Source organism: Chenopodium quinoa, unplaced genomic scaffold (assembly GCF_001683475.1).
Source record: "Chenopodium quinoa cultivar QQ74 unplaced genomic scaffold, ASM168347v1, whole genome shotgun sequence".
In the NCBI taxonomy this organism is placed as follows: domain Eukaryota; kingdom Viridiplantae; phylum Streptophyta; class Magnoliopsida; order Caryophyllales; family Amaranthaceae; genus Chenopodium; species Chenopodium quinoa.
Window position 1 is genome coordinate 6,222,765 of NW_018744304.1, and position 26,217 is coordinate 6,248,981.

The 26,217-nt window shown below is 37.4% G+C and overlaps 3 protein-coding genes across 6 annotated transcripts; 2 read left to right on the forward strand and 1 right to left on the reverse strand.

Annotated features, from left to right (window-relative positions):
- Positions 1-2,301: 2,301 nt before the first annotated feature.
- LOC110695856 lies at positions 2,302-5,044 on the reverse strand. The gene is made up of 4 exons (XM_021873081.1): positions 4,930-5,044; positions 4,253-4,389; positions 4,025-4,162; positions 2,302-2,646 (listed from the first exon to the last, which is right to left on the reverse strand). The coding sequence occupies exons 1-4, from the start codon at positions 5,042-5,044 to the stop codon at positions 2,302-2,304; spliced, it is 735 nt and encodes a 244-aa protein (XP_021728773.1).
- A 4,852-nt stretch (positions 5,045-9,896) lies between these two features.
- LOC110695750 (tyrosine--tRNA ligase, chloroplastic/mitochondrial-like) lies at positions 9,897-15,746 on the forward strand. Of its 3 annotated transcripts, none has more exons than XM_021872977.1 (3): positions 9,897-10,695; positions 13,367-15,024; positions 15,612-15,746. In XM_021872977.1, the coding sequence occupies exon 2, from the start codon at positions 13,494-13,496 to the stop codon at positions 14,985-14,987; it is 1,494 nt and encodes a 497-aa protein (XP_021728669.1). In that variant the 5' UTR covers positions 9,897-10,695; positions 13,367-13,493; the 3' UTR covers positions 14,988-15,024; positions 15,612-15,746. The 3 variants fall into 3 exon arrangements, with proteins under 3 accessions (XP_021728669.1, XP_021728670.1, XP_021728668.1); XM_021872978.1 differs by having other exon boundaries at positions 15,621-15,689; XM_021872976.1 differs by lacking the exon at positions 15,612-15,746 and having other exon boundaries at positions 9,898-10,695; positions 13,367-15,140.
- Positions 15,747-17,483: 1,737 nt separating this feature from the next.
- On the forward strand, positions 17,484-25,884 carry LOC110695751 (ethylene receptor-like). 2 transcript variants are annotated; one of them, XM_021872980.1, is made up of 7 exons: positions 17,484-17,861; positions 18,633-19,583; positions 21,181-21,549; positions 21,832-22,098; positions 22,219-22,346; positions 22,913-23,110; positions 24,945-25,884. In XM_021872980.1, exons 2-7 carry the CDS (start codon positions 18,678-18,680, stop codon positions 25,300-25,302), a joined length of 2,226 nt encoding a protein of 741 aa, XP_021728672.1. In that variant the 5' UTR covers positions 17,484-17,861; positions 18,633-18,677; the 3' UTR covers positions 25,303-25,884. The 2 variants fall into 2 exon arrangements, with proteins under 2 accessions (XP_021728672.1, XP_021728671.1); XM_021872979.1 differs by having other exon boundaries at positions 17,486-17,865.
- The last annotated feature ends 333 nt before the right edge of the window (positions 25,885-26,217 follow it).

Below are 26,217 nucleotides of genomic sequence, written 5' to 3' on the forward strand. Positions count from 1 at the left end.
CACTAACCCCCCAAAGTAAATAGGCGCTCTAGACCTACTAGCTTCGGCCGCATTGGCCGCCCTTTGAAAATGGTTGGCTATCCTATGCGGTAAATTTAATTTTTCAGCATTAGGGATTATATAGGAAGCCAACAATTCCAATTCATCCCTCCGAACATTTGCCGGTTCATGCCTCCCAAAAATAGTGAGGCCGGCAAATCTTTGCCAAAGTTTGGGGACGGGATGTTCAATCCACGTCCCTTTGGCATGTTGGAGGTTCACCAAATCCTCCCCTGTTAACCTCTTGTAGACCACGACGGTGTGGTCTTGAGAAGGTTCAATAGGCTTGTCCGATTTCAAGTCAAACAATTTACCAAATTCCTTTAAAGTTAATCTCACATTATTGTTCAACAATCGAAATTGGACGTGAGTGATAAGTGCATTCATTTTGATAACATTAAAACTTGATATAAATTCCAATGTTAAATAATCATAAGTATCGTGGCACATTTGAAAAAAACCACTCATGCCTATGCCCTTAAACAATTTTTCCACATATTTGTCAAGACCTAGCCTAGCTAAAGTAGGATGATGTATGAAACGGGTAGAATTTACCTGACGATCGATGAGGTTGATCATCCGAACCCGTTGCTCCTCCGAAACGATTACAACTTCCTCCCATCCCGGAATTTGAAGGTCCGGGTTGTTTGCTGGTTGTGCCGCACTAGAGCTCTCACCCCTTTGATTTCTTGAACGCTTGGAGGCCATTGTCGTTGAAAATAGTAGAAAATTTGAGGTTTCTCTCTCTTAGGGTGTAAGAAAAATTGAGAAAAAAATGGGGAAAATTAGGATGGAGTGTAGAGAAAGGTGAGGGAAGATGAAATATGTAAATTTTTTTGATTTTGGATGGAGGAATTAGAGAAGATCTTTAGATTGAAGTGAAAGTTTAAGGTTTGAAAATGGAGGTTTTAGAGAGAGAGAGTGAATGAAGAAGAAGAAATAAGGAGGAAATGAGGGAAGAAAGAAGAGAAAAGAAAATAAAGGGGGGTCGTCCTGATGGCGCGCCCGATCGGGCGAGCCTCGCCCGATCGGGCGTAGGTGTGATTCTCCAAAATTCAAGTTGCGCGCCCGATCGGGCGCGAACGCGAACGATTTTTCGCCCTTTTTTCTCGCCCGATCGGGCGAGCTTCGCCCGACATTTCTTTTTCTTTTACTCGATTTTCCAAAAAAATTTCCCGATCAGGCAAGCTTCGCCCGATCGGGCGGAAATAACCCTGGAATCCACTTAGCTTGCGCGCCCGATCGGGCGAAATTTGCTACGATTCTTAGCTCACTTACGCGCCCGATCGGGCAATTTCGCCCGATCAGGCAAAATTGACCCTGAATTCTGGCTCACTTGCGCGCCCGATCGGGCGAGCCTCGCCCGATTGGGCCCGAGAGAGCCTTTTTCCTCCGATTCCGTTTCTTCTTCAAAATTTCTTTAAGTCTTTATACCCTGTGAAATTCATACCTGTACAACAACACTTAAAACCGGTGAAATATCACTCTCCTCGCCTCTCTCAAAAAAAGAAAAAAAAGGAAAAATAAGGAAAAGGAAAACTAGCCTATAAAGCATGAAATACGGGTTGCCTCCCGCAAAGCGCTGGTTTATCTAGGTCCCGCACGACCTTCTCACCACCTTGAAACTCATGTTGGAAGTGGAGTTAGGAGAGTCTCCTCCCCATCTCTAATGATAGCGCCTTCATGATACCTTTTCAACCTTTGGCCATTCACCTTGAATTCTTCACCTTTGTCATTCACCAACTCTACCGAACCAAATTTGTTTACCTTTGTGACAGTGAAGGGACCGGACCACCTAGACTTCAACTTTCTTGGGAAAATCTTCAATCTAGAATTAAAGAGAAGAACCTTATCGCCCGGTGCAAACTCTCTTGGTAGGATCCTCTTGTCATGCCACTTCTTGGTCTTCTCCTTGTAGATCCGCGCACTATCATATGCTGACAATCTAAACTCATCCAACTCGTTGAGTTGAAGGAGTCTCTTCTTACCCGCGGCCTTAGAATCCATATTAAGCTCTTTGATCGCCCAAAAAGCTTTGTACTCCAATTCGACGGGAAGATGACATGCCTTACCATAAATCAATCTATAAGGTGAAGTACCGATCGGTGTTTTAAATGCAGTCCGGTATGCCCAGAGTGTGTCATCAAGCTTCATGCTCCAATCTTTTCTTGACTTGGCTATTACCTTTTCTAGGATCGCCTTGATTTCCCTATTAGAGACCTCAACTTGACCACTAGTTTGGGGGTGGTAACTAAGCCCTGTTTAGTGATGTACGCCATACTTCTTGAGGAAGTTATCCAATTGTCTTTCATGGAAGTGGGTACCCCCATCACTTATAATAGCTCGTGGAACACCAAACCTGGGAAATATGATCTTCTTGAAGAGCTTAATGACTACCTTGGAATCATTCGTTGGTGAAGCTATGGCTTCAACCCACTTGGACACATAATCGACGGCTACAAGTATGTAACAATTCCCATTGGAAGATGGGAACGGCCCCATATAATCGATACCCCAAACATCGAATATTTCAACTTCTAGGATGCCAGTTTGGGGCATCTCATGCCTCCGCGAAATGTTGCCAATCCTCTGGCAAGAATCACAAGCCTGCACAAAAGTGTTAGTGTCTTTAAACATAGTAGGCCAAAAGAAGCCTGACTCATTAATCTTGGCCACCGTTTTAGTGGGGCCATGATGTCCACCATAGGGTGAAGTATGACAACTGGTAAGGACGCCGTGAACCTCCCATTCGGGAACACACCTGCGAAATAATCCATCTGCACACTCACGAAACAAAAAAGGGTCATCCCAAAAATAATGTTTAACATCATAGAGGAATTTCTTTTTCTGTTGGTAGGACAAGTCAGGAGGTAGAGTACCACCCACTATATAATTAGCAAAATCGGCGTACCAAGGGTGATGCTCTACAACTGCATACAAGTTATCGTCAGGGAAAGAATCATCTATAGGTAAAGAATCCTTACCCTCATCATACCTGATACGTGACAAGTGGTCTGCCACTACGTTCTCTGCTCCTTTTTTATCTTTTATTTCAATGTTGAAATCTTGGAGCAAGAGAACCCAACGGAGTAGCCTTGGCTTTGATTCCGCCTTGGCTATCAAATATTTTAATGCTGCATGATCAGTAAAAACAATAACTTTAGAACCAACTAGATATGATCTAAATTTCTCTAAAGCATATATAACAGCAAGAAACTCACTCTATGAAATCAGAAAAAATGATCATCATGCAACGTTGAAAGGTAGCAGGTGCATTACATAAACCAAAGGGCATTCTACGATATGTAAAAGTGCCATAAGGGCATGTAAAGGTGGTCTTTTCCTGATCTTCAGGGTGAATCGGAATTTGGAAAAATACCGAATACCCGTCTAAATAGCAAAAGAATTTGTGATTAGCTAACCTCTCAAGCATTTGATCAATAAAAGGGAGAGGGAAATGATCCTTTTTAGTGGCGATATTAAGTCTACGATAGTCTATGCACATACGCCACCCTGTTACAGTTCTGGTGGGTATTAATTCATTTTTATCATTGGTTATCACAGTCATCCCACCCTTCTTCGGTACTACCTGCACAGGACTTACCCACTTGGAGTCAGAAATAGGATAGATGATACCTGCATCGAGTAATTTCATCACCTCTTTCTTGACTACTTCCTGCATGTTTGGATTTAATCTTCGTTGGGGTTGAATGCAGGGCTTATAATTTTCCTCTAGATGAATCCTGTGCATACAAAAATCAGGGCTAATACCCTTAAGATCATCAATACTGTACCCTATAGCCTTCTTATGGGTTTTGAGAACCCCTAGAAGTTGGGAAGATTGTAGGTCAGTGAGTGCAGTACTGATGATCACGGGGTGTAGTTCCTGCTCATCTAGAAAAACATATTTTAAATGAGAAGGGAGAGGTTTTAGCTCAGGTTTCTTGACCTCTGCAGGTTTTGATTCCTGAACTAAATTTACTACCTTCATTGTCTCCTTGGGGCTTAACTCTTCTAAGGAAAGAGCTTTTTCAATATTTTGTACCTTATTACCCCAAATGCTTGCATTATCGCTGGATAAATTCCCGCAGAGAACTTCCTCCAAGGGATCCTTAGCAAGAACCTGTGGCAAGCTATCAACACAAATATTGTCCATTATATCAATTGTATAAATATAACAACAATTTTCCTCCAACATAGGCCCTTTCAAAACCTTCCCTAAATTAAAGGTAACATTATCGTCGCCTACAGAAAGGGTCAGTTTACCATTTTTCACATCAATAATAGCTCCTGCAGTGTGGAGGAAAGGCCTACCTAATATAATGGGTATTTGTGTGTCCTCTGCCATATCTAAAACAACAAAATCAACTGGAATGAAAAATTTACCAACTCTGACAGGTACGTCCTATAAAATACCTAAGGGATATTTTACCGAACGATCTGCCATTTGTAAAGTTATATTAGTAATTTTTAATTCCCCCATATTTAATTTAGCACATATAGATGATGGCATGACACTGACACTAGCACCCAGATCACATAAAGCCTTATCAATAAAAACATTCCCAATGTGACAAGGGATAGAAAAACTACCGGGATCCTTTAATTTAGGAGGTGATTTATTTTGCAAATAAGCGCTACACTCCTCTGTAAAAGCTACAGTTTCTACTTCATTAAAGGCCCTTTTCCTAGTCAGAATGTCTTTCAAGAATTTAGCATAAGAAGGTACTTGAGTGATTAAATCAGTGAAAGGGACTGTTACCTGCAGGTTTTTTCACAACCTCTAAAAACTTACCGAATTGTTTATCAAGCTTACTTTTCAGTTGTTTATTAGGGAATGGAAGCTTGATAACTGGGCTCTGCACAACTCCTCCTTATCCTGCAATTTACCCTGCACAGAAACATTAGTAGGGTTAGTGTCTTTTTGTAGCCCTGCAGGGCTAGCAGGATTACCGTTTGATATAGAGGAATCTAGATTAGAAACTGGTCCATCTTCCTGTGGCATAGGAGGTCCATCATAATGGGAACCACTCCTTAGAGTGATTGCATTAGCATGATCTGTAGGATGGATAGGCTGTGACGGTAGAGCTCCCTGCTGACGGGATTGTAGGGTAGATGAAAGTTGTGCAATTTGATTGTCCATGATTTTATTGTGGGCTAGGATAGAATCAATTTGTGCATCCCTACTCTCCATGTGCTTTTGCATATTAGCTAGCATCGCTCTAATTTCTGTCATGGCAGGGTCGAAAGATGATGAGGGTGATACTTGGCTTTTCTGGCCAGCATTAGGATGATAGTATTTTTGTTGTGGTGGGGGTTGCTGTTGTGGTTGTTGTGGAGGTGGAGGGTTTTGTACATTGGTACTCCGGTATGAAAGGTAAGGATTATTTTTATAACCGGCATTGTAGGAATTGGAATAGGGGTTATTTTGCCTATAGGTTTGAAAGGCATTAACCTGTTCCATAGAGCTCCTACAATCTTGCTCCCAATGACCTACAATTCCACAATTTTCACAAAAAGCTTCATGGTTAGCAACAGCAGAAACATTAGCTACAGAGTTAGGAGTAGTAGTAAGATTATCTAATTTTTGACAAATAGAAGTTAATTGAGCTTGCAAAAAGGATACAGAATCGACATTATGTTTCCCCTTATTTGCAAACCCCCTCGGATTCCCATATTGGGAATTGTGTATTGCCATGTCTTCGATAACCTGTCCTGCATCATCCACATTTAAATTCATAAACCTCCCACTAGTTGCCGAATCTAGTACTGATCTGGAAGAATTTCCAAGTCCATTATAGAATGCTTGGATCAATTGCCATTGTGCTAGATTGTGGTGGGGACACTCTCTCTGTAGATCCTTGAACCTCTCCCAAGCCTCATATAGTGTTTCGTCGGCCTCTTGAGCGAAGTTCTGAATAGCACTTCTTAGCACCGCTGTTCTCTCTGCAAGATAATATTTATTATAAAAGTTCAAAGCAAGAGTATCCCAGCCAGTAATACCAAGTGCAGTTCTATTCAAACCATTAAACCATAATTTTGCTTTGCCACATAAAGAAAAGGGAAAAAGAATCTCCCTGATTTGGTCCTGCGTAACCCCGGCTTGTCTAATGATGTTACAATATTGGCAGAAATCTGCGATGTGAAGATTAGGATCTTTACCCTTAGCTCCGCTGAACTGCTTCCTCTCTATCATAGTGATAAATTGGGGCTTGATCTCAAATTGAACTCCATCTAGAGCCGGAGTAGGAGTAAGGTGCGGGAAATCTGTGAGCTTCGGTTGCGAATAATCACTGAGTTTCTTCTGGGCCGTCATCTCTGATTCTGAATATGAAGGAATATCTGTATCACTAGAATCAGTGGGAGGATCTCTTCGATCGTTTTCCTCCTCAGAACCCGCCAGAATTTGTCTGTAGAGTCTCCTTTGCCTATGAAAAGAACGCTCGATCTCAGGATCAAAAGGGATGTCACCTGATCTAGAACACCTGGGCATAAACAAAGAACTAAAGACAAATATGAGATTTGCCTCAAAGAACTAATGTTCTCTGAGGCAAAAGGGGGGATAATCTAGACTACAAAAATATAATCAGAAAATAAAAATAAAATCGTTTCCCCGGCAACGACGCCAAATTTTGACAGGGTAAAGTCGTATCCCCTGATCAAAAATAATTACCTAAATCACTAACTACAGTAGATAGGGAAGTAGGGTCGAACTCCACAGGGAAACAAGTCTTTTTAATTCTAATTAATTGTTATAATCTAAATTATCTAAGTAACCAATATTTTAAATATGAATTCTATACTACGAAGGATGAGTTTAGGGAGAAAAGAATCAATAATAAGGAAACCTAGGGTCGCAGGTTCACCAATAATTAATATTCCGGGATAGAACGAAACAATTAATAATTAACAATGCATCAATAACATGATTAGCAGGCTCTCGCAATTTATTAACCAACATGGATCTAACAGGCTCTCGCAATTTATTAGACCTAAGTTCCTATTAAAAATAGCCTTTAATATTAAATCAACATCTGCTCGATTCATCAATTCAATATTGCTAAACATTCACAACCAAATTACATCTGCTCCATTCATAATCTAATTGCAAAGAATTAAAACAATTCAATAGGAAATTATCATGCAATATCAACAATCAATAATAACAAGCTATCCCTTCATATTAATTGTGGATCCCCTAAAACCCTAGAATTAAAATACTCACTAATCATCATAACTAATCCAATCAAATAAACAATTAAAAACATAAACAAGAAAATAATTAAAATAGCTGAAATTAGAAAGGGAAGAAATTGTACCAAAACAAATCTGGAATTAATGTAGGAATTAAGTACAAGAGTTTTGAGAGAATTCTAGAGATAGAGAAATACTAAGTAGAGAGAGAAAGTCTAAGAGAAGGAAGTCATTAATTATCCGTACAAAACCAATATAAATATCTCCCCCTAAAACACGAAATAAACAAAGCTTAATCAGGTTCTAACAAAACACGCGCCCGATCGGGCGAAGGGGGCGCCCGATCGGGCCCGCCTTTTTTCTACGCCTATCTTTCAGTGCTGCGCCCGATCGAGCCTACGCTCACCCGATCGGGCGCGCATCTCCTTGGCAGCTGGCATGCGACAGCTCGCCCGATCGGGCGTAAGCTTGCCCGATCGGGCCCGGCTTCATCTTGGAGGTTTGGACTTTGATTTGGGCTAGATTTCTCGGCCCAATCCATATTTCCTCTCGGGTCTCGAATACATGGTCCAATTGCCTCGGGCTCCGAAAATAGTCGTGCTCCTCCGATGCTCGTAGTCGCTTCATAAAAATCCCGGGAAAATACTCCAAAGGTGCAATTCCCTGCAAAACTTAACCAAAACTACGAAAACACTAGAAAACACATATTAGTAATAAAAGTGGCCCCAAAGGGCCAAAAACACTACTAATTATGACTGAGGGACGGGGGTAAAACACTATATAAAATAGACATATCAGGCAGAAAAAGGGTTTTCGAGGGTTGTGGGATGGTTGGTTTTCGAGGGTTTTCAATACGGTAGAAGGGATACTGGTGGTTCGGGGGAAACGGAGAGGGGGCGCAGCGCTGGGGGAGTCAATCTGGGCGGTCGGAGCCATGGGGCAGGGGACTTTGGCGGTAATGACGGCGGGAGCAGGTGGCGAGGAAGGTGGCTGGAGCAGGTTGGTGGTTTTTTTTTTTTTTTTTTTTAAGTTTTCAATTTTTTTTTCCTAAAATAAAGGGAGGTGTTAAACACCGCCAACAATTTTTATCAACACCGCCAAAATTTTAGATGAATGGACACCAATACCCTTACTACACCTCCCCATTTTCTTCCTCTTTATTTTTTTTCTATCTCATCACCCACAAGGCCACAACCACCACTTTTCTCACCGTGCTTTCTCTCTCGTCACCATTTCCCAACCACCATACCACCACAACAGTGGTTGTACGTTGGAGGTGAACGACAGCGAAGGTTGTACACATTGGAGGTGGAAGGGCAGCAATGACGATTGTCGATTGCTCGAAGAAGACGAGCTGGTATTGCGGTGGTCGTCAAAACCAGTTCATCACTTCATCTTCTTTTTTTTATAGCTCACTATCGACGCTCAAAACCGGTTGACTCTGTCAGTAACCGGCGCTGAAAACCGGTGGTTACCCAGGCCAATCGATTTTTGGCGCCGATTGTTAGCCACGGTCGACAGTAAATCACAAAAATACTGCTTGATTTTTTTTTGAATTATAATTAAAATTATTCATTTGAGTTAAAGTAGCAGTGTAGTACAAGATCTTCGATTAGTTGTTATTATGATTTTATTACTATTATTTGTTTGTTTGTCAAAAAAAGTACTCCATTTGTAATTGCGTGGCTAGTGGAATGGGTGGTGATGGCTTATGTGGTGTTTGAAGGTTGGGTTTGTCCCTTAGGAGAGAGAAAGTTATGTGAGGATAAGTAAGGGTAATATTGTCCTTTAATCACTTTTGTTGGCGGTGTTGATAAAAAACGTTGGCGGTATTTAGCGATTCACAAAATAAATTAAACTTTTTTTTTTACCAATCACAGGCAGACATGTGTCTGATAACTTGTTATAATAAGTTACATGACCAATTGGGACTCTTAGGAGCGGATAAGGTATAAAGGTGGGATTATTTATAGCCAAATATGAGATTTTTTTTTTCCCAGACGGCCCAAAGGTGAGACTATTCCAGCAATTTTTTCTATTTAAAAATGAGGAAGTAGAAATTACTCTAAAATATACTCTAGATATGATAAGACGAATTCAACAAAATCTCAAATTGTAAATTAAGATTAGGAAATTTTGTCAGAAACCACCCGTTAAAATCACTTTTTTTGTCAAAAATCACCCAAAAAAAATTTGTTGTCTAGTACCACCCATTTTCAAAAAATTGTTGTTAAACACCACTAGAGTCTATTTTCCGGCATTGACCCAAAACTCCGGCGTTGACTCCAACCATAAAAAAAAAACTCCGCACCACTACTTCTAGCCACCACCACCACTACGCTTAACCAATTTACTTGCCTTAACCCACCAATCGCACCACCTTAAACCACCCACCACTCACTTAACCCTAACTACCACCTTAACCCACCTTACCGGAACCCACCCACCACCTTTACCAACCTAACCCGAACCCACCAACCAGAACCAGGTCACCACCTTACCAACCTAACCCTAACCCACCCAACTAACCCAGATCTTAAACCCACCTAATCCGAACCCACCCACCATACCCTAAACTAGATCTATCACCTAAACCCACATAAAAAAAACCCAGAACTACCACCCTAACCCCACCTATTTCGACCAACTACCCACCAAAAACCATCCACCATAACCGCCCAAAACCACATAAACAACCCAAAACTTAACGAAATAATTTTTTTTAAAACATTAAAAACAAGAAAACATACCTTTAATCGAATTTTGCTTTGAATGTCACCTCGAATTTGACCAGAAAACCATCAATTTCGTGTCAACCGCACCTCCACCCGACCCCGGCAAGAAGATCAAAATGGCGTCGTGACCCAACCCTTCAATTCGCTGGCGAAAAGAAAATAGAAAAGAGAAAGGGAAGGAGAAGAGAGAAAGAGAAATGAAAGAAAAGAGAGAAAGAAGAAGGAGAAGAGCAGCATATATCAAAGAAGAAGAGGAAAGAGAAATGGAAGGAGAAGAGAAAAGAAGAACAACCACGGCAAATACAAATGAGAAGAGGAGAAAAAAAAAGAGGGTGAAATAGAAGGGGGGAACCGGGGAAGGGTCAACGCCGGAGTCTAGGTCAATGCCGGAAAATAGACTCCAGTGGTGTTTAACAACATTTTTTTGAAAATGGGTGGTCTTAGACAACAAATTTTTTTTTGGGTGGTTTTGACATTTTTACAAAAACGTGTTTTTAATGGGTGGTTTCTCACAAAATTTCCTTAAGATTATTTTATGGTCAAACATTTTAAAGTTTGATTCATATTTTATATTTTTGCAAAGAGGCAAAAGGAAAAAAAAAAAAAAAATTTGAGGGACGAAGGTTAGTAGTTCAATGGATAAATATTGTCCTAAAAAATATGAACGTTTTCCTCCTCTCTCAGTTTTCCATTGTAGCGCACTCCACGTTCTCAAGCAGCTTCTGAGGTAAGTTCTTGTTCCCTTTTGTAATTTTCATATCAATTTCACAATCTAGGGTTTATCTTTCATCTAATTTAATTCCCATTGTCAGTTTAGTAAATTTATGTTCGAATTCTTTAACTGTTGGCTCTAATTACTAAGGTTATGAGCGATTATGTTGATAGAGTAGAAAATTATGAGCCTAATTTGATGATTGAATCAATTATGCCTTTTCTTTCTAAAAATTATGTGATTTTATAATTGAATTAAATTTGATTGCTTATGTCCCAAAACCCTTAATGTTAGGATTGAACTATGAAATTAGACCTCTTCTTCCTTGTACTCTTGTGTTCTCTTTTGTTGTTTTTTCATATCTTAGTTACAGTATTATAATGGAAGTTAAAATATTGGATTCAACCCATTAAAATTTGAATTGGAATTTAACACTCATAAAGTAAATTGGAATTTAACACTCATATAGTCATATAATTAATGTCCAAATTTTAAGCACAAAACTATTTTTGACCTGATAATGTTTTATCATAATGGGCATGATAATTAAGGTAGTTGGCTAATTTAGATGTGGGTTTATAAACCCATTTATAATTATACTGCAGATTGCTGATCTATTCCATGGAGTTTATAAATCCAAGCTATGTCACGGGGTTTTAATTTAATATTCTATATGTAAATATATAAAAGTTTTGGTTTTTAAATGAAGCCTGAAAATGATTAAGTTGTTATGATTTATTTTATTTTGTAATATTTTTGAACATGCATTATTGTGGAGTTTTTAATTGGGTACCTATGGAATATCTAAACCCACTTATGTATTCAACTAGATATGTTGATTTTAGCTGTACTTAAAAGCTTTGAAATTGAGATCAACTGGTGCTCCCTGGCATAGCAATGAATTTTTATCCTCTCAAGTTCAAATCTTTGTTCAATTTGATGCGTAACGTCACTGAACCTCAAAGATGATTCCAAGGATGCCGTACTTTTTTTAGAGCTTTGAAATAATAATAATGTTGCTTGATGGTTTTTAAGGTAGTTAGGATTTTCATTCTGAGTACTAAATTGTCTAACTTAGGCACCTAAAGTCCCCATTGAATTGTAGTCCAACTAGTGAAATGGGTTTTGTAGCCCTGCATTTAAGAATTCTTGCTTTGATTGTGTTAAATGTTTAAGGCAGTACAATAACTTTTTTGGGTTATCTTTCGCCAAATTACTTCGTACCTGGATTTAGCTGGTAAAAAGTGATGTGAGATGGTATTCATGGTAGAGGTTTTTTCTATTCCTTGAAGTATTAGTATTAGGATTGCAATTGGATGTTGGAGGCTGTTGTCTTAATACTCATGGAATAATAATTGACATTGTCTAGTGTTATTTGCTAAGTCAATTTGTATAGATTTTTTTTAATAAGCTTCTACAAGTTTGAATTTCATGAAACTATTCAGAACTTGCAGATTACTTATATTTTGGCTGTGTTTGGTTCAATGGAAAACATGTTGAACTGAATGTAAACTGGAAATTCCTTTCCTTTGTTTATTTCTTTGATTGAAAAGCTAAATATAAAAAGTGGAAATGGAGGGAAGAGAGGAACAAGAAAAATTAGTAATACAAGGGAAAATGATTATTCCTTCTTTGCTAGAAGCATATAATTTCACCTATTGGGAAATTTCAGCCCTGTACATTCCAAACAAAGAATAATGGGAAAATCCTTTCCTATAAATTGATTTCCTCTATAACAAGAACAACTTTTGTTTTATATTTTGTGGTTCAGTGAGTAGTCTGAGTACCCAACACCCAATAAGAGCTAGTTTATTCCTACATAGTTCAGTACCAATTTTGTTATAACTTTGGGACTTCCCCTGCTTCACTAGTGTATGTTTTACATCTAAGGGTCTTATTGTTTAAAATTAAATTTGCTATGGGAAGGAAGAAGAGAGGTGTGACAGAATGGGATAGAGGAGGGCTTAGAAAAAGGAAAAGGCGGGGAAGGGGGGAGGTTGGGGGGGGGGGGGTTGGGTACTTGGTTGTATCATACTCCATCATGTGGTTGCAAGCCGCTCAATGGGATTTTGTAGTAAAAAAAGGGGTGTTTCAATTGTGAGGGATAATAGTGTTGGGTCCCTTGGGAGGAGGGTGGCGAATTTTGCGAAGGAATAGGTGAATTTTCAAAACAAAGTTTACACACTTATTCCCTTTTTAATGAATCAATTTAGAATGCATTCTTCTGCTTTGCTGTGTGTTTAAGGGAAAATGTAATCAGTAATTCTAAAAGTCTTATGTGAAATGTATCATGAGAAAGGGTGTTTTTTAAAAGTTGGGAAAATCTGAAGTTGGGGGTTTCTAGCTTTCAGATATTGAATTATAGTCTTCAAACATCTTTAGTTTGCTTGAGTTGATTGGAGTTGGAATTGCTTAATTTAGACTGTCAGGGTATATGTGGTGATGTTGTTCGTTATTGCCCATATATTTAAAGAGATCCTTGAATCAAAAGCATAAACTTTTGGTTTCTGTCAGAACCCCCCCCCCCCCACCCACCCACCCCACTTTTTTCATTCCATTCTTTTACTGTGTTTTTTTGTTCAGCTAAAATTTTCCTTGTATTATTTAATAAATAAAAAGCACCAGGGGCGCAAGCTTCTTCCAAAATACTGTACTGAACTTAATTTAATCTTTTGTCTTGCTTCAGGGTACCAAAGTTTTAATTGTTATCGTCCTTTGAAAGTTGCTTTACTCTATATTTGGACTCTGAATTTTTACAACAATCACAGTGCTGATTGTCTTCTGCTCTCCGTATTATCTCTAAGAATTCATCCATGACTGCAATTGTAACAGTACCAGTTGCTACAAGATCCTTACTCTCCTACCGTCATTGCTTCTCTCTCCTCCCACTGTGCCCCACTTATGGAATCTCAACTTTTGCCTCCAATTCCTCATTCTCTCTTCTCAAAGGCCGCCCTGTCCAAACCCTAGCATCCCGGTCTCCTGAACTCACTGCCATCACCCCTAAGGACTGGCAACTAAGCCGAAATGTGGTTGATATTCTTGAGCAAAGAGGCCTTATTGAATCAATCACTAGTGAAAATCTCCGCTCTGCTTGTTCCTTGAAGGATGATCATCCGCCGTTGAAGGTCTACTGTGGCTTCGACCCAACAGCGGAGAGTCTGCATTTAGGGAATTTAATTGGCATAATTGTCCTCTCTTGGTTCCAGAGATGCGGCCACAAACCAGTTGCTGTACTTGGTGGTGCCACTGGCCGTGTTGGGGACCCGTCAGGAAAGTCCACTGAAAGGCCAGATTTGGATGATGTAACTCTAGAAAAGAATATTAGAGGTATTAAATCTATTTTGAATATGATTTTGAGTAAATTTGGTGATGATAAATTTGTGATTTTGAATAATTTTGATTGGTGGAAGGATGTTAGTTTCCTTGATTTTCTGAAAAATGTGGGGAGGTATGCTAGAGTTGGTGTTATGATGTCAAAAGAGAGTGTTAAAAAGAGACTAGAATCGGAACAAGGGATGAGCTTTACTGAATTTAGTTACCAGTTATTGCAGGGGTATGATTTTCTTCATCTTTACAAGAATGAGGGAATCTCTGTCCAAATTGGTGGTAGTGATCAATGGGGGAATATAACCGCAGGGACCGAGTTGATTAGGAAGATTATGGCTGTAGAAGGAGCATATGGGCTTACATTTCCTCTTCTTTTGAAGAGCGATGGGTCAAAATTTGGGAAATCGGAGGAAGGGGCTATTTGGTTATCTCCTGCATTGCTGTCCCCTTACAAGTTTTATCAATATTTCTTCACGGTTCCTGATTCTGATGTGGTTAGATTTTTGAGAATATTGACTTTCCTTGAAATAGAGGAGATAGAAGAAATTGAGAGTGAGATGAGGAGACCAGGATATGTGCCAAATTCAGCTCAGAGAAGGCTTGCGGAAGAACTAACACGATTTGTCCATGGGGAAGAAGGTTTGAAAGAGGCTATTAAGGCAACTGAGGCTTTGAGGCCTGGTGCTGAGACTAAATTGGACTGGAAGACAATTGAAGGGATTGCTGAGGACGTGCCCTCCTGTTCATTAGCTTACAATGAAATCTTAAATCTTTCTATTGTTGATCTCTCGGTTTTGTCAGGGTTGCTTGAAAGTAAGTCTGCTGTTCGTCGTATGATGAAGCAAGGGGGGCTTTATTTAAATAACAGCCGAGTTGATAGTGAGAGTAAGAGGATTGAGGCTGATGATATTGTGGATGGTAAAGTTCTCTTGCTATCTGCTGGGAAGAAAAACAAGATGGTTGTGAGGGTGTCTTGATTGCTTCTATTTCAGGGAATTCTAATTTCAGTTACAGGTATACGTTCATCTTGTTTTATTATTTTGTTGAGGAACCTGGAGGACGGTTGTGGAATACATAGGCATCCACTCTTATCACCAAGTTGAGATAATGATGAGCATTTTTTCATGTGATTGCTATTTTGCACCCTATGTTTATCCTTTCTGTCAGTTCTTTTTGCACTTGTGTTTAATTTATACGACTATACGAGTATGTGTAAGATGGCCAATTAATGTTTGTCAATTGTCATATACGAAGTAATAAGGATTCAGTACTGTTAGAGTAAGAACCATAGAAGTAAGAAGTGCAAGAATAATTTTCTGAAAAAAATCAGATTGGAGTGCCACCAAAGTGGTGAAATGTATTTCTGATGTAAAAACTTAAGTAGCGTATCATGACTCGCAATCATGAAATTATATTTTTAAAAGCTAATCTTAAATTTCTGCACGAGAACTACATATGAGTACTATGGATTTTTGATGGAAGTTCCTAAATAATACTAATACATTAGAACTCACTAGTCTCAGTTTGCCTGTTTATGTAAGTGGTATAAAACCAGCTCAAGTGTTTGCTTTGCAATGTCTGTAACAAGGGAAACTTTTTAGATTTACCAGGGATCTGCACGTCAGGCAAACTCAAGACTGAAACCGACAGAATATGGTGATCACTCTGGTCAGTCTCCCCTGAATTCACAGGAACTGCGGTTGAGAGATGAGTTACAGGCAATAGACAATTGGCAAGGAGTGCGTTACCTGTTGACAGTACGTAGTTCTCCCAATAGTAATTGGGTGGCGGAATGTTGTCGACTAGTGCTAAATTGATGTCGAATAGCTCTTCATCCTCCTGAATTTCCCATTCTAATGTACCATTCTCACCATGTGAAATGTGTTTAGATTTAGAATCCATTTTGGCTTTTAGAGGAGCAGCTGATACTTGTTCAGGTATTTAAAAGAATGTGTAAAGAGAAGGGGAAGTGGGTAAGTACACCTGTTTCAACCAATCTCATTGGAGCAAATATAATGTTAGTTGAGTTCTTGAGGTTTGTTTTAGGGCTGCCTAATTTGTCCTAATTTCAAACACCATATTAATTATCAGTTTAATATTGACTTTCAGCAGTTACGCCAAATTCAATCTAACATTTTTTTTTTTGCTTACATTAGTATGATTATATTAATTCGAAGTATATACTTCCTCTCTTTAGTTGACATATTTCTTTAGTCACGTTTGTCAATGCTCAAATTCAATCACTAATATCTTTAATTTCCGATTAGCAAAAATTATAAGAAGTTTATATTTAAAAAATATATATCATGACGATTCTAACAAGATCTTACATTACTATATTTTTCATTACATATAAATCACAAAATACAGTCAAAGAAAAGTGTGTACATAATATTAATGTCAAAACGTATCAATTAATAAAAAAAAAAAAAAACAGAGGTAGTATAACATTAAACAAGAATCTAAAACAAACATGAAGCCGCTAACGCCACCGCCAACACCATTCTAGCCCATGTTACACATCAGCTATTTTATTGACTACACAAAGATCATTCAAGAGTCGAGACTGCCTCAAACATCACCCATTAAATCTGCTATTCAGCCCCATAATTGGTTAACTATTCTGCAGCATGTTTGGGTGTTTGACTATCCACTAACAGTTGGAATTGTTTCGTCCTTAATGAACAATCATAAGACACATAACTTTACCTTTCTTAATGATACAAAATAAGGAGAGGAGGGGATAGTAACATCATCATAAGACACATAGCTTTACCTTTCTTAATGATACAAAATAAGGAGAGGAGGGGATAGCAACATCCAAATACCGGACTATCAAATTTATCTGTAATTCATTTAATTTTAACTTATCTGATCTGTATCTAAATTTATCAAACCTTATTAGACCTATTAGCGATAAATAGAACTTACTTGACCAAAAAAAAAAGCGATAAATAGAACTTAGATAGCCCTTACCAACACTTTTAATAATTAAAATAAGATTTTTACATCACAATAATCCAAAATAGCATATTCATATAGATCTTGAACAAATGTCTATCATAATTCGAAATTTCTACCTTTCAAACCCTAATATGGGCCGATGGTAACAAAACACATCAACATTAAGACATATATTGTCACGGATGACATATGCAATAGAAGAACATATTTGTAGACTACAAACTATATCCTACAAGTGCAAATCGTTTTTTTATAAATAAAATCTAATTGTTTTATTCATGTTCCAATGTGATTCCGCCACTGATTGAAAGTGTTTTTCTTTTCTCTTGATCAAACTTAGCTTGATTTTATTGTATGTATTTTAGGCTTATTCAATCAAAATCTCACAAAATGGGTAAGAGAAATCAAAACTCTAGATACACTATTTGACACTTTAAATTGAAAAAAAAATACTATACCAATTTTTTTTTAAGTACAACAATAATACTACTATATGTTCTTTCAAAAAAAATAAAATAATAATAATACTACTACTATATGTACAGTAGAGTAACTCTAACCTGATAATTGGAGCACCTGCTAAAACAGTACATATTCTGTCTGTGACCTAAATCTTCTCAAGTAGCTCTAGTCTTCTAGATATGTGGCCCCCACATTCCCTCTTTTAAACCAAGTTCAATGGACAGTGACAAATGTCACCATCACAGCAGCGTTATTTTATCTCAGTTCCACCGCTTTTTGTAATAAAAAGCAAAAACCAAAAAAAAAATTAACAAAAATTGTCTTCCTTTCTTGTGAAAAATGTATACTTCGGGGGTCTAACTACTGTCTAACTTTCTCTCTCATGATCGTGTTTCTCTCTTCAATTTTTTGAAGATTAATTTTTGGTGGGTAAGTTGACTGTCTTTAATTTTTACTTAATTTATTTCTTCATCTGATCTTTTCAATTTTTATTTTTTAAAGACTTGATTTTGATTGTTTTGTGTGATTTTTGAGTAGGGTTTTTGTAATTATCTGGAATTGATTGTTGGGTTTTCGATTTTTTAAAGTTTTGGTGGAGAATTGATTGAGATTTTGATTGGGTATGGAGTTATTACTCCATCGATTTGGAATTAGTTGTCCATGTGATGGTGTAATTTGAACTAGTAACGTTGAAATTTTCAATTGTTTGTCGCCGTGATAGTGTAATTTGAACTATTGTTGTGAAAATTTTGGATTAATTAATGCCGTAATAAATATAATTTATTAAATTAAGTTCCAATGGAGAGATGGAGTAGTAGCTTTATGTGGGGTTGATGATAATTGCTAGTAGTTTGGATTAATTGAGTGAATTTGTAATTTATGAAAATGTGCTTGAATGGTGCAACAGGTTGATTAAGCTTTAGCTACTCTTGAAAGTATAAGTGCTAATTTTACTTATCTTTATACTGGATTGTAAGTGATTCTGAAATTAATCCATTGTTTGAATCGGGGGTACTGTCTGTTGGGTTTTGTTAAGCTCAAATTGAGTTTTGTAGTAATCATAGGATGACATGATTCCATGATGTTTATGTATTACTGATTTGGATGTGTGTGTGTCTATGGGTCGCCGAGCTAAGTTTCTTTTGAACATTTTCGGATGGAAGTTGATTGTTTGATGTATTTGTGTATTTTGACAGGCATTAGGAAGCAGTAGTTGATTGAATTGGTGTTGTTTGTTCTAGATGGAGTCGTGCAATTGTATTGAACCACAATGGCCTCCTGATGATTTGTTGATGAAGTATCAGTATATATCAGATTTTTTCATAGCCCTTGCATATTTTTCGATCCCATTGGAGCTGATTTACTTTGTTAAGAAATCTGCTGTTTTCCCTTATAGATGGGTGCTTGTCCAGTTTGGTGCTTTTATAGTGCTCTGTGGCGCAACACATCTAATTAACTTGTGGACTTTTAGAATACATACCAAAACAGTTGAAGTAGTTATGACCACTGCAAAGGTTCTAACCGCTGTTGTCTCGTGTGCAACTGCACTGATGCTTGTGCATATTATTCCGGATTTATTAAGTGTAAAAACTAGGGAATTGTTTTTAAAAAATAAGGCTGCAGAACTTGATAGAGAGATGGGCCTCATCCGTACCCAAGAAGAAACAGGCAGGCATGTTAGGATGCTAACTCATGAGATTAGAAGTACTCTTGACCGGCATACAATTCTTAAAACTACTCTTGTGGAACTAGGTAGGACTTTGGCTCTTGAAGAGTGTGCTTTGTGGATGCCAACACGTACTGGATTGGAGCTTCAGTTAGCTTATACACTCCGCCAACAAAATCCTGTTGGATTTACTGTGCCCATTCAGCTTCCTGTAATCAATCAAGTATTTAGCACCAATCGTGCAGTGAAAATATCACCAAACTGTCCTGTGGCTAGAATCCGGCCTGTCGCAGGGAAGTACATGCCTGGAGAGGTGGTTGCTGTGCGAGTTCCCCTTCTGCATCTATCTAACTTCCAAATTAATGATTGGCCAGAGCTATCGACAAAACGGTATGCGTTGATGGTTTTGATGCTTCCTTCAGACAGTGCTAGGCAATGGCATGTTCATGAATTGGAGCTTGTTGAAGTTGTTGCAGATCAGGTACGTTTGTGTCAAGCTATTTTATCATGTTGGATCCTCATACATGCTATATGTTAAGTTATACTGCTGTGTTTTCTAGTTGAACTGATGTATGATGCCTGTCAAGCTTATGTAACTAGCACATGATAACAAATTATTGATAAATATATCCTTGTTAGTGAAGCCACATAGGCAATAGCCTATAAGATATAGTTTGTGTAGGCAAATATCATTCATTAACTATCACTTTTGAGATGTACTTTCTAAAAAACCCTGTATTTGTTATCCCAATACAGGTTTTTTAGAAAATTAACTCAATTTTTGTAATTGTCTCTAAAAGTGGACAACACATAGATACTTTACCCTTTTGGAATCACATTGTCCCAACCTTGTATAATTTAGGAGCATCAAATTTTAGTTACAACTGTATAATATTGAATAGTTGCGGAATGTTTTAGTAGACACTGTTGACTGCTGTATTGATAACACCTTGAGAGGTTGAAGGTTTGTATTGCTGATGAATATTGATGATTTTGTTAAGTGAGCTCAAACTAGAGTCAACCTGGATAAGCAATCGTATGAAATAGATGGAGTATGTCTAGTCCACTAATGTAAGTTCTAGATTTTAAGGACACACTGGTTGGGCATTGTTATTTCATTTTCATATGCCATTGTATTCAGAGCTAAAAAATCATTTTATGACTGAAATCGCTTGTGCTAACATGGTCTGTATTGATTCAAATTTTAGAGAGTTGATTCAGTCAGTATCCACTACAAGCAACTTAGGTTTCAGTCAAGTATTGACTTAGTAGTTAGTAGTATTTGGGCAATTTCTCAACTATAAACTTTGAGTCTTTGACGTCTATTTTCCATCCTTTTTTTGTCTTTATCTCTTGTATTCTTTCTTTTCCAACATATAATTGAGTAATTGTTGTTTTTTTTTTTTCTTCTTTTTTTATCTTTTTTTCCCCGTTAATTGTGCAAAATTGGAGCTAATATGATACCTGTCAAAAAATAGAAGTTTGAAAATAGAAAATGGCAAGACAGTTTTAAAAAGTTGTATTATTTTGAGACTATGAGTGAACTTCAAGGTTGATATCAGAATTAGCAGTCATCATTGTTGTTCATGATGGATTTGGTTCATTTTCTTGTTCAGCTAAATTAGCTCTTGAATTTGACTATTTGAAATTAGGGTTCAATTGAGTTTCAGATATTCCAATAAAAAACAAAATTTGAGCACCAAAAAAAAAAAAAAAAAAAAAAAAAAAAATTTGAATTCCAGGCAGAGCTATTGGTTGGGTTACATATCAACATTTCTAGTTTAGGAGAACTTATTTTGACCTCTCACATATCAATTTTAAATTACTTCTATGTTTAAAAAAGCTTTGTGTAAACTTTTGTTTTGATGTCATCTTCCTCATTTAACAGCTGCAATTTAATAGTGATAGGCTGATAGCATAAGACTCAAGTGGTTTCTCTTTAATATGCGCTTTTCTTCGTGTACTGATTGTGGTTGAATGTTACACTTTTTTCATTGACAAAGCAATAATTAGTTAAATATTTTTTCTATTTTTGTGGACGTTTATCATTCATGTATTCCATTTTCTGTATGATATAGGTAGCAGTTGCTCTGTCCCATGCGGCAATTTTGGAAGAATCAATGAGAGCTCAACAGCAACTTTTGGAGCAGAATGTTGCACTTGACTTGGCTCGCAGAGAAGCGGAGACTGCCATCCGCGCTCGAAATGACTTTTTAGCTGTGATGAATCATGAAATGCGGACTCCTATGCATGCAATAATAGCTCTTTCCTCCTTGTTGCAAGAAACTGAGCTTATTCCTGAGCAACGATTGATGGTTGAAGCAATTTTAAAAAGCAGTAATCTTCTTGCAACCCTAATAAATGATGTTTTGGACCTTTCGAGGCTTGAAGATGGAAGTCTGAAGCTTGATAATGGAGTATTCAATCTCCATTCTATGTTTAGAGAGGTAAAAATGACAGTTTATCTGTTCATTTGCTGTTTTACTGTTGTAGTGCATTTATTCCATTGTGCATAAAATATTTTCATTTCACTTTCATAATTTTGCATTTTTGCCCCCTCCCCCCCCCCCCCCCCTCTTTTTGTTTGAGTTTTGAGTGTTCCCTTTAATATTCAGTTGATTTGTTTTGATCATGCTATATTTTTGTCAGAATCAAATTATGTGGTGATATTGTGGTTCTTTACATGATAATGGCTTTCAGTCTTCTAAGGTGCATGACTATTGATGCAGGTTCTTAATTTAATCAAGCCCATAGCATCTGTCAAAAAATTGTTGATAACAACTACTATGGCTCCGGATGTTCCAGAGTTTGCTATTGGCGATGAAAAACGTCTAATGCAAGTTCTGTTGAATGTTATTGGTAATGCTGTGAAGTTTACAAAAGAAGGTAGTGTCTCAGTTACTGCTCTAGTTGCAAAAGCAGAATGTTTAAGAGATGCTCGGACTCCTGATTTCATCCCAGTGGCCACAGATGATCACTTCTATTTGCGAGTGCAGGTTGATTTCATTATTTAACAGAAAAAAAAAAAAAAAAAAAAAAAAAAAAAAAAAAAAAAAACTAAATCCTTTTTTTTACAACCTTTATTTATTCGACTCTACTGACTTCATCGAGTTTAGGTGAAGGATTCAGGACCTGGAATCAATCCGCAAGATATTCCAAAGCTCTTCACAAAATTTGCTCAACCTCAAACACCTTCAAATCGAAATTCTGGTGGTAGTGGACTGGGCCTCGCCATTTGCAAGCGGTAACTTGGCTTATTTGTTGAAGTGGCTATATCATTAAGCAATCTTATACGGAGTAAAAACATACAAGCTTTTTTTTAATAATGTTCTTAACGTTTCTTGTTTGCACAAGAATATAGGCTAATGAGAGAGAAAATATAAAGATGTTGGTGGCTGTAAAAAAAAAAAAAGGTGGATAAAGACATAAAGTAAGAGAGATAGTGTAAAAAGGTGGGTTGGTGTAAGACATAGGTGGATAAGGTTGAAGAGAGTGAGTGGAAAGGTGTAAATACTGTTAGGTAAGAGAGGTAAGTTAGTAAAAGGGGTTTGCCAAAAATGGCATAAAGTAGATATGTAAAGAATATTATGAAATGGACAAAATTAAATGTGTTAAGAGCATTATGAAATAGAGGAATAAATCATTAGACATTGATGCCAAATTATTTGCAATCACACAATTTCCTAGTTTCTCACGATACTGTTTCTAACAAAGCCTTGGGCTGTCTTATATCAACTGTGGCTAATCTGTTTGATATATATTACGTTACTCTAGACTGATGTGTTATGTATTGGATAATTTTTAAATTAGGTTTGTAAGTCTCATGGAAGGCAGCATCTGGATCGAAAGTGAAGGTCTTGGCAAGGGTTGCACAGCGGTTTTTGTAGTTAAACTTGGAAGTCCTGATCGATCAAATGGAGCCGTGGTCCCTTTTGCACCTAATCCATTGGCAAATCATATTCAATCAAGCTTTAGTGGCCTAAAAGTTCTCATTATGGATGAGAATGGGTAAGTTGTAGATACTCCCTATTTTTTTGTTGTTTTGTGAGGGTTGAGCTGTTGGGGTTGGAGAATGAGGGTACTTACATGGCACTTCCAAATTAGTTTAAGATTGAGCCTTCTATGGTTTTATGCTTAAAGCACTGTCGGGATCATCCAAATTCGTTAAATAATAGTAGAAAGCAACAAACAGTTGACACACAAGATCTACCGGGATCATCCTCAATGTGAGATATAAGCCTAGATGATGACAAGCAAGCTTAATACCCTATGATAGAGTGAATGTTGGAGAATTGAATCCCTCAATTACTCTCTTTACCAATGAGGCCACGCTTGGATTGGGAATAATGAATCAAAGGGGTAATAAAAGTCAAACTAGGAAAAACTTAATTGATTAGAGGTGGTGTTGTATGAAATAAGTGTTTGCAAATGAACTCGAGTAGTAGTGACATGAGGAAAACAGAGAAATGGAGGAATCTTTATCCTCATAATGAGGGTAATACTTACCCACCCTCCCCTTTTATAACTATTACCCCCAAAATGAGGGTAATAGTTCCCCTTTCTTCACATCTTACCATACCATCACTACTTACAATCAAACCATCATTATCTCCTCCTTCCCAATATTCACTTTCATCGTGTTCAGTAGCCTTTTATTAACACAGCTATCAATTGTGTGTATGTTTGTTTGCCCCGCATGTGCATACACCTCCTTTTCCCTGTCAAAATCTCATCTCTTTTAAAACTTTCACTTTAATTTTTGGGTAATTGCTGACTTTACTAATGCTGTATGTAGTAAACATATTAACAGAAAAAAATGTTATTTGTTCTCGGGGTGGGAATTACAAAACATTGGCAGCTGTTTGTTTAATACCAAAAGGAGAATTTTAATTTGAGAAATTATGAGGTTGCCTTGTATGTCAGGAGTCGTCTTTTATAAATGTCTACAAGTCTTTAGGTTTTAGGATTTTTGTGTGATGGGAAAATATATACTCTTATGAATGAATGAACCTCTCTTTTATACATTAAGAAGTTTAGCTGATGCTTATTGTTATTATTTCTCAGGTTATCATAGGCTAGCATGTGCATAAATTAGCTTTTATTCTGCTGTTGTGAGCTGTCTGGATATCAAGCTTCAAATGCATAAATTTCATTCACTAATTAACTAGGTCAATAGCATTTTACATTTTAATAAGACTTTTACAGAAGGATGTTGCTATGTGAATACAGTAAACATCATAGATCGCTGCTCATCATGTTGTACTTTTTCTGACAACTGAAGTGATTTTTGAGGCGAGGGATATAGAATCATGCTTCTCTTTAGCTGACACATGTAGACAAACGGAGGAATTAAAAGCAAGTAATGCGCTTCAATTGTTGAATAGACTTATCACTGGTTCTGCAAGTACCCTTTGCTCATATTTAGTGTTATAATGGGACGTACTTTTGTGCATTATATGGGACATACTATTGTGCAAATTTCTCTTTACTGATCCCTATATCACTTGGTGTGCATGTCCACTTTGCTCATATTTAGATTTATAAGGTGACATACCTTTTTGCAAATATCTTTTTACTGATCTTTACATTACTGGAGAGCATTATTTTTCAAGTAGTCTGATTCTGAAAGGAACCATTTCTGGCTTATAATCTTGCTTGCTTCAGTTTATAACAGCAGATTATTTTTTATTGGATTTCTGGCTGTCTTTAGTTTTGCATCTAAGTGTCATGATGTGCTCTCTCATAGAAACTGTTCTATGCTTGGTGCCGGATTAGACTAGTAAATGCTACTAATTACCAATTGAATTACTCTCTAATGCATACGTCGGGTAATTATCTACAGGGTTAGTAGAACAGTTACAAAAGGGCTCCTGATGCACCTTGGATGTGATGTTACAACTGTAGCGTCGTGTGAGGAATGTCTGTTAGCTGTGTCCCGAGAATACAGGGTGATATTCCTTGATTTGTCTATGCCTGGATTTGATGAGTTTGATGTTGCTGCTCAAATTAGAAAAAGGTTCTCAAAGCGTCATGAGAGACCGTTAATTGTGGCACTCACTGTGAGCACGGACAGGTTGATCAGAGAAAATTGTGTCAGGGTGGGTATGGATGGTTGCATATTGAAACCTATATCCGTTGATAAAATGAGGAGTGTTCTATCTGAGCTCGTTGAAAGACGGACTGTGTTTGAGCCGCTGTAGTGTGTTGTAGAAGACCTGAATCAATGTTGTAAGGGACGGGAGAAACATTGATGATACTTGGCATGATTAGATGCGATGCCAAATTTCTCCTCCTGTTTGTATCATTTTACGATTTTTTCTTTGTAATCAATCAGGTGCCTGGAGGTGTCGGTAATGGTGTCAATGTCAATGCTGACAAGCAGTTCTAGGTGTTCTTTCGATGTACATACCATAGTGTCGAGAATAGTACAGAACTACAGAAGAGGCAGATATCAAGCTATGCTAAACTGACATAGTACTTGCAAAGTTTCTACTTAAAGATTGCCCCAAAGAGCTGAAATTGGCGATGCCTTTTTTTTTAATTAGTTCTTTTTAGGAGTATTTATTTTGGACAAAGTTGTTGCTTGTTGGTAATTGCAGTGTAATAGTTACTTGAATATATTGTTGTGTGCAGAAATCTCAACCTAGAGTCAAGATTATAACTAAGCCGAAAGGCTCTGAGCTTTTGACTCGGTTAAAGCTTGGCTCTTGAGCAGATTCACCCAGCCAAGCCAAGCTGAATTGGGAAGCTTAGGCCTCGTTGTATGGCCTTTTTTCTCTCTAGATTTTCTCTTTTACAATTATTTTTGAAAATGATTCTAATTTTTGACAATAAATAAAAAAATTCTTTCAAATAATAATAAGGAATAATAATGATGATATCCTTTAGTACATTGAAAGTTATTAGTGCCATAATTTTTGTGGCCCATGCTCATGTATTCGATCAAGAGTCAATTTTGACGGAAAAGTAACAATTAAAGTTGATTAAAGACCTGAAATAAATTAATAAACTAATAGATTGGAACTTGACCATCAAAAAGCTAAACTAGAACATGACATGTCTTGAAGTAACTTATAATTGATGTTGATTTGAACTTTACTCAATTCAACCTAAGA